Source organism: Lagenorhynchus albirostris, chromosome 19, assembly GCF_949774975.1.
Source record: "Lagenorhynchus albirostris chromosome 19, mLagAlb1.1, whole genome shotgun sequence".
Classification (NCBI taxonomy): domain Eukaryota; kingdom Metazoa; phylum Chordata; class Mammalia; order Artiodactyla; family Delphinidae; genus Lagenorhynchus; species Lagenorhynchus albirostris.
Window position 1 is genome coordinate 3,834,699 of NC_083113.1, and position 12,585 is coordinate 3,847,283.

At 48.8% G+C, this 12,585-nt stretch overlaps 2 protein-coding genes across 2 annotated transcripts in view; one reads left to right on the forward strand and one right to left on the reverse strand.

Annotated features, from left to right (window-relative positions):
* LOC132509284 (zinc finger protein 470) overlaps window positions 1–12,219 on the forward strand; it is an 88,091-nt gene extending 75,872 nt beyond the window's left edge. Inside the window, exon 11 of the mRNA XM_060130120.1 lies at window positions 12,048–12,219. The gene's annotated coding sequence lies outside the window, so the exon portion shown is untranslated. The remainder of the gene's footprint in view (window positions 1–12,047) is intronic.
* LOC132510189 (zinc finger protein 300-like) lies at window positions 43–2,258 on the reverse strand. Its single transcript, XM_060131968.1, has 5 exons — window positions 2,226–2,258; window positions 1,674–1,800; window positions 706–1,093; window positions 284–645; window positions 43–239 (listed from the first exon to the last, which is right to left on the reverse strand). The coding sequence occupies exons 1-5, from the start codon at window positions 2,256–2,258 to the stop codon at window positions 43–45; spliced, it is 1,107 nt and encodes a 368-aa protein (XP_059987951.1).
* Window positions 12,220–12,585: the final 366 nt, after the last annotated feature.

The window sequence follows — 12,585 nt, forward strand, 5'->3', positions numbered from 1 at the left end:
CAGCGTGGGCTGGTGCTGGAAGTCTTTCCCACACTGCCAGCACTAGTAGGGCTTCTCCCCTGTGTGGATTCGGCCATGCTTGACCAGGGTGGACTTCCGCACGAAGGCCTTGCTGCACACGCCACACTGGAAGGGCCTCTCGTCACTGTGGATGGCCTGATGCTGGAGCAGGAAGGACACCTTCCGGAAGTTTCTCCCGCATTCGCCGCAGCGGTAAGGGCTTCTCGCCCCTTGTGGATCTGCAGGTGAATGGAGAGGTGCGTCTTCTGGCTGAAGGTCTTGCACTCCGTGCACGCAAAGGGTCTCTCTCCGGTATGGGTCCGCCGGTGCACGGTGAGGTAGCCCTTCTGGCTGTAGGATCTCCCGCAGGCTTTGCAGTGGAAAGGCTTCTCGCCCGTGTGGTTGCGCCAGTATACCACGAGCTGCGCCTTCTGGCTGAAGGCCTTGCCGCACTCGTAGCACTTGAACGGCCGCTCGCCCGTGTGCGTGCGGTGGTGGTTGACCCGCTCGGATTTCTTGCGGAAGGCCTTCCCGCACACCCTGCAGGGGTGGGGCCTGTCGCCTCTGGCGGCCCACTGGTGCCCGAGGAGGGAGGAGCGCTTGGTGAAGCGCTTACCGCACAGGTCACACACGAAGGGCTTCTCCCTGGTGTGGATGCGCTGGTGGTCCACCAGGTTGGTGATGAGGGTGAAGGCCTTGACTCACTCGCCGCACTTGTAGGGCCGCTCGCCGGTGTGTGTGCGCCGGTGCCCGAGCAGCTGCGTGTTCTGCACAAAGGCACGGCCGCACTCGGCACACCGGTAGGGCCGCTCGCCCATGTGGATGCGCCGGTGCACTGTGAGGATGGCAAGCTGGCAGAAGGCCTTGCCGCCCTCGGCGCACGTGAACGGCTTCTCGCCGGTGTGGACGCGCCGGTGCACCGTGAGCGTGGCTTTCCTGCGGGAGCGTCTCCCACACTCGCCCCACGCGAAGGGCTTGTCCAGGGCGTGCACGCGCTGGTGCTGCGCCAGCTCGGTGCAGTGTGCAGAGGCCTCCCCGCACTCCTGGCACACAGGACTTCTCAGTGACGGCAGGGGCTCTCCCAGTTGGGATTCTGCGGGCCGCACTTGTGGGGTCCCCTCCCTCCTGGAATTCCTGGCTGGGGGTCTCCTGGCTGATGCTCTGAAGGGGCCCTTCCTGAAGCTGTCCCGGCCTCTCCTGATGCACAGCCCCAGGGGCAGCCACCTCCCAGATCTTCCAGGTCCAGCTCAGGGGATACTCCTGCAGGGACAGCTTCCACTGGGCCATTCCTCTCCAGTCTCCATTTCTGAAAGAGACGGAAAACACGAATGTCACCCATGTCACCTACTCCCAGAGCTGGAAGGGGTGAGGGCTGGGGGCTGGGAAAGCAAAGAGAAGCCTCCTCAAGTACTTGCCAAGGGCTCTAGAATGAGGTCTAGTGTGTGTGTGCAGTGGACAGAATATATGTGCCCCCCCCCGCAAATTCATATGTGGAACTCCTAATCCCCAGGTGATGGCATTAGGTGGTTGGGAGGTGATTAGGTCATAAAGGCAGAGTACTCACAAATGGGATTAGTGAGATCTCTCTCACCCCTTCCTCCTTGTGAGGACACAGCGAGAAGGGGCCACCTATGAACTAGGAAAAGGGCCCTCCCCAGAACCCCCCGTTTTACCCAGGGAGCTCAAGTTGTGGAAGTTCTCAAGCATCACATCCTTGTACAGGCCCCTCTGAGCCGGCTCCAGCTGCTGCCACTCCTCCTGTGTGAAGTTCACGGCCACATCTTTGAATGTCACCAACTCCTGTGACAGCAAAGATGTCTGGTTCAACCAGGCCGGCAGGGCTGGAGGAGCCAGGGAGGTGGGGCAAGGCCCTGGCCTCAGTGGGTCCTCCCAGGGAATATCCCCCTCCCCCAGCACAGAATGGCAGTGGCACACAGTAGGTGCTCAAGAAACGCCAGCTGTCATTAGGATGACATCATTATTACAGGGCTGGGACTGGATTTGGTTCGGGGCTTCGGGGCTGTGTGGCGGTCCCCAAGGCCATCCCAAAGTTTGATGATTCTCTATGAGGACTTGTGGGACTCGGCATAAAGTTGTATTCGTGGCCACCCTGCCCCAGGTGACAGGGCACAGGCCCCGGAGGGGGGCTCAGCAGGGCCTCATTTGACTCGAGGCCCAACCTGAGCCACCCACGAGGAGGAGGGCAAGGAGCTGACACTACTCACCAGGGCCTTGTCAGCCGGCAGCTGGGCAGCCATCCCTCCACTGCCCACAGTGACCAGGGGATGGGTGGTGGGGTCTGGGGGCTGATGGAACTGTGGTGGAGGGAGAGAGAAGGGGGACAGTGAGAGACCAGGCCTAGCCCTGCCCCCTGGATTCACACACACACACACACACACACACACACCTCTTCTCATCCAGAGAAACACACAGACACAGCACACACACACCCCATGGGCTCATGCTACCCAGACACCGCCACAGTGTGGTGGCTGGGGAAGTAGGGAGTGGGGATGTCTCTCCCAGGTGGGTTCAGACCCAGGGCCACTCTGCCTAGACACCCCCATCAGGACCTGGACCTGAGATCCACCCTTAGGGCCAAGCGGCTGAGCCCCCACCACTGCCCCAGGCCCCAGCTTACACTTGGGGTCCGGCTCTGCTACCAGATGAAAAAGCCCCCAGGAACAAAGGCCCAGGGACAGAGAAATCAGTCCCCAGCTGCAGAGTGTTCATCATGCCCTTGACTGCTCCGTACTGCATCAGTTTCCTCTGGCCACCATCCCTGACCCAGCTCGTGGGGCTCTGGAGAGAACCAGGGCCTCTCACCTAGGCGCTGACCAAGGCCTTGACTGCCACTCTCCTTTGACACCTGTTTCCTGGGCTGGTGAACTGTGAGACTGCAGGAGCCAGATACCTGGGTTTCAATTCTGGCTCTGCCACTTACCTGCTGTGTAGCTTTGGGCAGGTTACTCAACCTCTCTGTGCCTCAGTTTCCTCATCTAGAAAATGGGCATAAGGTCCCCATCTCATGGGGTCATTATGACATTTCAACAAGTTAGTGTAAGTAACTCGTTATGAACAGTGCTTGCCATGTGGTAAGGGATATATGTTTTATTGTTGTTGTTATTTTATTATCGCCATCTATATATTCAACATTCTTCCTACTAAACTGGGCTTCCCTTTATTATGTTTTATTCCAGTACCCTACAAAGGATTTGGCTCACAACTAGCCACCCCCCACCCCCTCCTTTTTTATTATGCTCAAATACACATAAAATTTAACATTTTACCCATTTTAAAGTGTACAATTCAGTGGCATTTAGCACATTCATAATGTTGTGTAACCATTACCGCTATCTAGTTCCAAAACATTTTCATCACCTCCAAAGGGGAAACCTTGCACCCATGAAGCAGTCCCTCCCCATTCCCTCCTCACCGCAGGCCCTGGCAACCACCAATCTGCTTTCTGTTTCCATGGATTTGCCTGTTCTGGACATTTCATACACAAGGAATCCTACACTATGTGGCCCTTTGTGTCTGGCTTGTTTCACTGAGCTGGGTGTATTTGAGGTTCACCCATGTGGTAGCATGTATCAGGGCCTCATTCCTTTTCATGGCTGAAAAATGTTCCATTGTGTGAACATACCACGTTTTGTTATCCATTCTCTGCTAATGGACATTAGGGTTGTTTTCACATTTTGCCTGTTGTAATGCTGCCATGAGTATGCATGGTCAGGTGCAAATATACCTTGCAGATATTGTGGGTTAGGTTCCCAACCACCACAATAAGGCAAATATCGCAATAAGGAGAGTCACACAAATTTTTTGGTTTCCCAGGGCATATAAAGTTATGTCTATATTATACTGTAATCTGTTAAATGTGCAGTAGTATGATGTCTAAAAAAAATGTACGTATCTTAATTTAAAAATCCTTTATTGCTAAATAATGCTGACCATCATCTGAGCCTCAGTGAGTGGTAGTTTTTTTGCAATAGTAACACCAAAGATCACTGATCACAGATCACCGTAACAAATAATTTTTAAAAGTTTGAAGTATTTCCAGAATTGCCAAAATGTGACACAGACAAGAAGTGAGCAAATGCTGTTGGAAAAATGGCACCAATAGACTTGATCAATGCAGGGTTGCCACAAGCCTTCAATTTGTAAAAAAAACGCAGTATCTGCGAAACACAATAAAATGATATATCTATATTTGAGTACATAAGGTGCACACACATTCTAAATACCGTATCTATGTGCATATGAGATGTAACCACACACTAAATACCATATGTACGTGCATATAAGATATATAGAAACTGGTATACATGACATGTGTATAAGATATATGCACAAAATATCACATATACATGTATATGTGGTTCAACCACACACTAAATGCCACATATATATGTATATAAAATATATGTGATCTTTTATCTGTGTGCTATGGTACTAAATACCATTTATACCTGTATAAATGTGTAATGTGTAATCATGCACACTAAATACTACATAGGCACGTGTGTAAGATATATGTAAACTGATTATATATATACTACAGTTCTGAATACCATATACATTGGCATATAAACTATTTACACAGAACAAATACCATATATACATATATATAAGGTAAATAAACTCTAAATACCATATTCCCTGTAAATAAGGTGTATATATAAAGATATACTAAATGCTGTACATACATGTATATAATAAGGTCTATTAGTACATGCTCACATGAAATACCATAATTACATTAATACACGTAACTACACCAAATACCGTATATATGTATATACATGTACTCTAGTAAAAACTGTATTTCATTTACTCCAAGAGACCATAGGTTGAAAGAAAACATGATTTTATCTCACTAAGGAAAAAAAAGAATCTGCCAAATAAACCACAATATACCGTCAGTGGTAAGACACATCCTAATTTTGGAGATATTAAACTATGAAAAAGAAACGGATCTTTGAATTAAGGAGTAAAGTTGAATCACTATATGTTCGGACTGAAACGACCCAGGAACACAAGCTCTAACATTCTCTGGCTGCACCCCACTGCATGGCCTGGCAGATGCCCCACCCTGGAGAGCACTGTTCTGACAGAGACCAGACTCTGGATCCAGACTGCCTGGCTTCCAGTCTCGGCTCTGCCACATCCTAGTTGTGTGTTCCTGGGCAGGTCACTTAACCTCTGTTTCCTCCTGTGTAAGGTGAGGGACATAATACCCCTACTTTATAGGGTCGTGAGAATTAAGTGAGTCAATACAGATAAAGACCCCTAGAATGGTGCCGGACACGGAGCTTCCTAAGTGTGGTTATTAAGTCGCACTTAATAACCCCCTGGTGGTGATGGTGCGAGGGGGTGGGGTGGGGAGTCTTTTCGGTGCCTCAGTTATGGGGAAGTCACAGTGCGTACCGGATCAGGCTACTGCAAGTGTTTAACGAGCTGAAAGGGCGTCTCTCTCACTTCATCAGCATCAGCATCACCGGGAAAGCTTAGGAGGCCACGGCCCCGGGGGACACACCCAGGGAATCTGGGTCGGTCTTCCCGGGAGAGGGGGCCCGAGAATCTGCATCTCTGACGACCTCCGGGCGGGCGACGCTGGCACTGCTGGAGCGGGACACCCTCTGCGGGGCGCGGAGTGAGTATTCAGCTAAGCACTCAGCTCAACGCCCGGCACTGAGGAAATCAACGTTCCGTGACTGCCAGCGGCGGCGGGGCCGTTACTATTACCTAAACAGTAGCGAGAACGGAGCAGATCCGGCGGATGGAGCCCCGCGGAGCATCTCGGCTACAGGTGGGGTCCTCGCACCCACTGTCCAGGCGGGGAAACTGAGGCACGCAGGGGTGGGGCAGGGATTCAGAGCCCCCTCCGGGGTCCCTCCCGCGATCCAGGGTGCATGGTCCTCCCCGTCGACGAAAACCCGGCGGGGCCGCTGTGGGGTTCTGACCGCAATATGGCCAGCGAGAGCGCGGTCTGCACCTGCGCGGCTCGGCTGCTCCCGCCCCGCCCCCGCGCCGCGTGAGGCCACACCCACCCCGCGCTCCCAGACTCCTCCGCGCGCCGACCGGGGTGGGCGGGGACTGAGGTGGGAGAAGAAGAGGGATTAGTGGGGGGGGGAGATGGAGAGGGGCTTGGAGAGAGTGGGAGGGGAGGGGGAAAAGGAAGGAGGGAGGAGGAGTTAGGGGAGGGGTGGAGGGTGGCGGGGGAGATGGAGAGGGGCGGGGAGGAGAGTGGTACTCCTACTGGGAGAAGGGGAGGAGGATCAGGAGGGAGAAATGGGGAGGAGGGAAGACCAAAAGAGGGGCAGGAGGGGAGGGGCTTGAGAGGAGAGGGAGGGGAGGGGGGAAAGGAAGGAGAGGGAAGAGAAGAAGGAAGGGAGGGGGTTGGGAAGGAGAGCGGGGAGGGGAGGAAGATGCAGGAATGAAGAAGGGAAGAAAGGAATTGCTTCAACAATACTGAAAAAAACAACAAGAATTGATTAGGACTGGTTGGGAGACAGGTCTGCCCGGTTCAAATCCCAGCTCTGTGTCTTTGGACCCGTGTCCCAATGTTCTGAGCCTCGGTTTCCTCGTCTGTAAAGAGGTTGCAGTCACGAAACCTGCACTATAGATGGGGTTGTTGTGTGGATGACGTGAGTTAATTAGCATAAAGTCCTTTCAAAAGGAACTGGGGCCCGCAAAACAGCGCTGTCCTACCCAACTTTATGCACAGATGCGGAAGTTCTGTGTCCGCGATGTTCAGTATGGTGGCCACTGACCACGTGTGGCTCTTGAGCACTTGGCATGTGGCCATGGAACTGAATTCTTAGTTGTACATAATTTGATAAATTAAAGTTTTCATAGTTGCTATGGCTACTGGCTACTGCGTTGGACGTTGTAGTTCTAAAGCCTTAGCTGTTTTCGTGACATATACTAAGCTTCTCGTGTTTTATAACAGTTTGATGGGGCCTCTTAAAATACCCACAGCAACCACAATAGCAACAGCACTTTGGGGGTCTTTTTTAAGTGCCAGGGATTGTCCTAAGGACTTGATGTGGATTAACTATTTGAATCTTCTCATAGTCATGAGACGTTGCCTCTCACTGGGTATAACAAGTCTTACTACTATTATCATTTGAGTGTGTACTCTGCCCTCCCCGAAACTCTTGACACACATATCATGTCATTTAACTGCAGGAGGAGAGGCTTAGGTATAATATATTTGGGAAAGGCCACAGGACGGGGTCAGCAAGATGGGAGTAGAACGTGGTTGCGTTTTGTCTTTATTTGGATCTGCGCTAGAAGGTCCTGAAGCTTGCAGAGATGGAGGAGGCAGAGCAGAATCTGCTTGCCCTGAAGCTGCAACCACCGTCCCAGGGCATGTGTGTGGTCCTAGGATTGGGGCCCTCACGCTACCTCTTCCCATAAGCTTTAAAAAAAATTTTTTTTATTGCTCCTCTTTTCCCCCCATTTCCTTTTTCCATTAAAAATTTTCTCTGGGAACCCCCTGGCGGTCCAGTGGTTAGGATACTGCGCTTCCACTGCCAGGATCCTGGGTTCGATTCCTGGTCAGGGAACTAAGACCAGGAGCTAAGATCCCACAAGCCAGGTGGTGCAGCCAAAAAACAAACATACAAATATATAAATAAATATATTCTCATTTTCGATATTAAAAATGGCCATGATTTTTTGCAGCTTCTGCTCTCAGGAGCTGGACTCTGTTTTCCCATTCCCTGAACATGTGCTGTCTTTGTGGGTTGTGTAAGGTCGGATCTTAACAAACGGCACCGCGAAACAGAGGAAAGCTTCAAGTGAGCTTTATTAGGGAGCGCTCCCGGGCGAGGTTCACTGGTCCGAGAGAAAGGGGGCCAGAGAAGTCGCACCCGGGGCGAGGGTTGGGCAAGAGTTTATAGGGGAAGAAGGGAAAGGGGTGTGGTGAATCTGGGAGGGCGCAGGGTATTCCTTATTTGGTGGTCTTTTCGGGTATCCTGGGGGACCGTTAGTCCCGCCCCTCGAAAGGCGGGAAGGCTGGGCTGGGTTCAAAGTCCCCAGGTCAGTTCCTGGAACTGGGTGGTCCGGAATGTCTCCAGGGCAGTTTCTGGAACTGGGTGGTCCGGAGAATTTCGGTCTGATGCAACCTGTGAATCTGATTGTGTTCCCCTGCCTCGGGCCAGTTGGCCTTACAGGTTGCTTTGACCAATACGATATGGCAGAAGTGATGCTGTAGGATTTTGGAGGTTAGACCTTCTGATTCTGACACCAGTTCCAATGTGTGTGTGTTTTTCCCAAAACCACCAAGCAGTTCTCTGACACCAGCTGGGAGTTGGAGACGTTATCTACCTGGAGATAGCATCAGTTAGCGATACCAATACACCTTCCCAGAATGATTTCCCTACGGGCACTCCCCCTGCCAATGTATAAGAATGTCTGTCTTAATTACTGCCTGGCCCATTATGTGGGGTGGCTGGGCTGTGCGTTCCCTAGTTTTTGGATCTTAACTACATGAAAGAAAGCCAAGGTTGGGGGTGAGCTGGTAGCGACTGCTCACTGTCCCGCAAAACGTGTCTCTACTTCTTTTGTGCCAGAACCCCTAAGTTTTAGCTGCATTTCCCAGTCTCGCTTGTAGCTGGATGTGGCCAGGTAACCAGGTTCTGACCAACAAGGTGCAAGTGACAGCATCAGGTTATAGCTTCCGGGGTGGACTGCTGCATTCAGATTCTGGCTTTGTTATTCCCCTGTTAAGGAATGTTGGGAAAGTGACTTAATTTCTCTGCACCTCAGTTGCCTCATCTGTACAATGGGGATAAGGATAGTATCTACCTTATAGTGTTGTAATGAAGAGCAAATGAAATAATACAGTGAAGCAATTAGAACAGTTCTTGGCACAAAGTGTTCTATTATGTGTCACAATTATCATTATAATAATCTTATTATCACTTCCTAAGGTTGATGTGAGGTTCAAGTGCAACCATGCTCCATGCCTATTATCAGAACAAATTTCCCTGGGGTTTATTGGTCTCCCACGACCAGGGAGAAATATTAGGAGGGAATTAAATCCATCCATCTCCCCACCCACTCACCTCCACCGGCATCATCACCCTAGGAGGCTCCATAGATTTTCCATTTCCTTCATCATAGATACTCATTTACCCAACCAATATTCTCCAATGCATGAAAATTCATAGAGGGAATTTTCCTTTTACCGAAGTTTCTTTAAAGAGCTGCCTACAGGGAATGTGGGTGTTTATTTATGTGACCACCTGCTTTACAGAGAGAGGCAGGTGTGAAGTTGCCGTTTTTCACTGCTGAATTCAATGTATCACAGGGAGGTTGGTGTGAGCAGAAGTGTGTGGAAAGGGGGAGGAGAGAATTAGGTCAAGGAGCCTGAGGTTTTTTCCTTTCTTTCATCCTTAGTGGTGGAGGAGAGGCGGTTTTAAGTATGTGAATATGTAGTACCTCTGCATCTTCTGATAATCAGGCATCTCAAGAGACAAGAAGCTTCAGGGTGAGTGGAGAGTCATTCATTCAGCGAATATCTGAGCAGCTCCTCTGTGCCAGGCACTGTTCTAGGGGCTGGGAATCCAGCAGTGAGCAAACCAAAGCCCTTTGTCATATGGAGCCACGAGCACTAAATTCTGAGCGTGATCAGAGGTAATTAGGTGGAGGGTGAAGGGGAAGGCTACTTCAGCTTGGGCAGTCGGGGAGACCTCTCTAAGGAGGGGATATCTGAGCAGAGCCGCAGTTAGCAAAGACCGCTGTATGCATATCTGGAGGAAGGGTAGCCTCCTCTCACCCAGGGTTCACTGGAACCTTGCTCAGAAGACAGGAAAAATAGGCAGCACCCAAGAATCTGTCCTTAGAAAGTTGGCTAAGTAGCTTAGGATTCGTCTGGGTAAGAAATGGTGAGGAAGGCTTGAATATACTGATATGGAAGGAGCTCTGGTTACAGTATTAGATGAGAAAACAAATGAACAATTGACCACAGTGTATCTTGTGTATTCTCATTTATGTTTTTAAAAAAATATATATACATTATATACATAGTGCATATATATACTGTACATATATAACTATGTAACTATATATAAAATATATATACTTATGTCTATATAACTATACGACCTTATATATATAGAGAGAGAGAGACAGAGAGAGAAGTATCGATAGAAGAAACGCTACTACTTCTGTACAGGTTGTTAATCTATTGAGATGCTTCTCTGAAAGTTGGTAAATAGCTGCTGACTGAAGGCCTCTGACCCTGCTGCCTTGTCCTGTCCTACATATCAACCAAAGGGTGCCAGGTGTTTGTGATTAAAATTCTCAGACTGACTCCTACTTCTTTACAGGCTGCTAATTTATTGAAACACCTCAGTGAGAGAGACAGGGCAGAGTGTACTTACTGTACCTCACCTGAAACTGGGACCCTCCTGTTGCCCTTCAAAAAGTAATGATGAAATCCTACAAGCCTATGGGACAGTGTAGAGAATAAGACAACTTACCTCCCATGTATTTTTTTTATTGACATATAGTTGATTTACAGTGTTTTGTTAGCTTCTGCTGTATGGCAAAGTGATTCAGATATACATATGTATGCATTCTTTTTATGTTCTTTTCCATTATGGTGTATCCCAGGATATTGAATATAGTTCCCTGTGCTCTACAGGAGGACCTTGTTGTCTATCCATTCTCTATATAATATTTTGCATCTGCGGATCCCAAACCCCCACTCCATCCCTCCCCCATTACCTCCCATGCATCTGCCACTCAGAACTATTTGATTTTTTTTAAGTATGTGGGTACATGACTTTGATTTCAGAAAGAAGTTTTTTTTTAAGTAATTTAATATTTTATTTATTCATTTATTTTTGGCTGTATTGGGTCTTCGTTGCTGTGCGTCGACTTTTCTCTAGTTGCAGCGAGCAGGGGCTACTCTTCGTTGTGGTGCGCGGGCTTCTCATTGCATTGGCTTCTCTTGTGGAGCATGGGCTCTAGATGCACGGGCTTCGGTAGTTGTGGCACGCGGGCTCAGTAGTTTTGGCTCGCGGGCTCAATAGTTGTGGTTCATGGGCTCTAGAGTGCAGGCTCGGTAGTTGTGGCGCACGGGCTTAGTTGCTCTGCGACAAGTGGGATCTTCCCGGACCAGGGCTCGAACCCGTGTCCCCTGCATTGGCAGGTGGATTCTTAACAACTGTACCACCAAGGAAATCCCATAAAGAAGTTTTAAATCACTGTACACCTCGTGTCAAAATTGTGTCCCAATTCTTTATTCATTTTATCCTAATGTTTTAAAAACATACATATTTTTCCACCTTATGCCTTTATTATTTATTTAAGAGCTTATTTGATACAACACTCAAAAGGGACAGAGAATATAAGACAAAAAACAACGTTCTCCTCATCTTCCAACACCGGATTCTCTTCTGGTAACCACAATTATCAGTTTCTTTAGAAACCTTCGAGAGATACTGTACACACACATGCACACACACAGCCCTCATCTTATCCTATCAGGCCCAACAAACCAGGGAATCAAAAGGTAGGACTGTCTTTCCCATCGCTGGTGGTCTGGATCTTTGGGAGGATGATGTGGGTTTCCATGGCAATCAACTGTCTCCCAGGGATGGAAAGAAAAACAGGTTGCCTGCCCAAGGATGGATCCAGGATCCTCTCTGGGAGGAGAGGACTCTTGTGGAGAACTGACTGCCATCCCCAGCCCCCTCCCTGGGGAATTTACAAACCCTATTTTGGGGTGAGGCTGGGAAGGGGAGGGCTGTCTCTTGTGGTGTTGAAAAGCCTTCTGAAGTAGGCTGTCTGTGGGGTGGAGTAGATTTTAGAGCCTGTGAGTTTCAGGTCTGAATCACAACTCTGCTACTTACTGGCTGTATAAGCCAGGTGATCTGGTTTAATAGGGATCAGAAGGGTGACTGCTGTGTGCTAGACAGTGGGAATTAGGGGTGGGCAAGACCATTCATAGTTCACCTCTCAGAGAGGGACTTACCTTCTTCAAATCTCTCTTTTAAACTTATTATTTTATTTTTCTTTCTTGACAGTCAACAAGTACAAACATTTTCTCTGTCAAAGATCAAGATTTCCTGCTGATCTCACTTCAGCAACCCCAGTCTCTGCTCTAGAGGTGAGTGACTGCTGTGGATTTGGGGTGCACTGGGAGTGTGCTATTACTTTTCATTTACATACATCTCTGTGCCTACAGAAGGAAATGGAATTTGTGTGTGCATATCTGCAAATGCATTGATACTGGCCTGACTTTCCTTATCTTGGCTAATATTACCCATCCCATAATAACAATGTCAAATGCATATCAGCCTCTTACTATGATATACGCACTGTTGTTATTGACTAAGTTGTCATAATTAAATCGATATGTCGTATTTCATTGATGTTAAGGTGCACTTTTACTTTTTTTATTGCTAACATCTGTGACATTGAAATACAATGGTCAATGTTTGGATTTTAGGATTTTTAACTTCTTATTTGGTAAGCAGTACACGTGGAAGCAAAACTGTCACATTCATGGCGTGCCATAGTCCAGGAAGAAAAATTAATTTACACCCTGAGATTAACCAAATA

Excerpts from the sequence above, each read along its gene's own strand:
- LOC132510189 (XM_060131968.1), bottom strand. The coding sequence starts at position 2,258 with ATGGCTGCCCAGCTGCCGGCTGACAAGGCCCTG. Across the intron at positions 1,801-2,225 it reads TGCCGGCTGACAAGGCCCTG|GAGTTGGTGACATTCAAAGA; the intron begins GTGAGTAGTGTC and ends TTGCTGTCACAG. Across the intron at positions 240-283 it reads ACCCTTTGCGTGCACGGAGT|ATCCACAAGGGGCGAGAAGC; the intron begins GCAAGACCTTCA and ends ATTCACCTGCAG.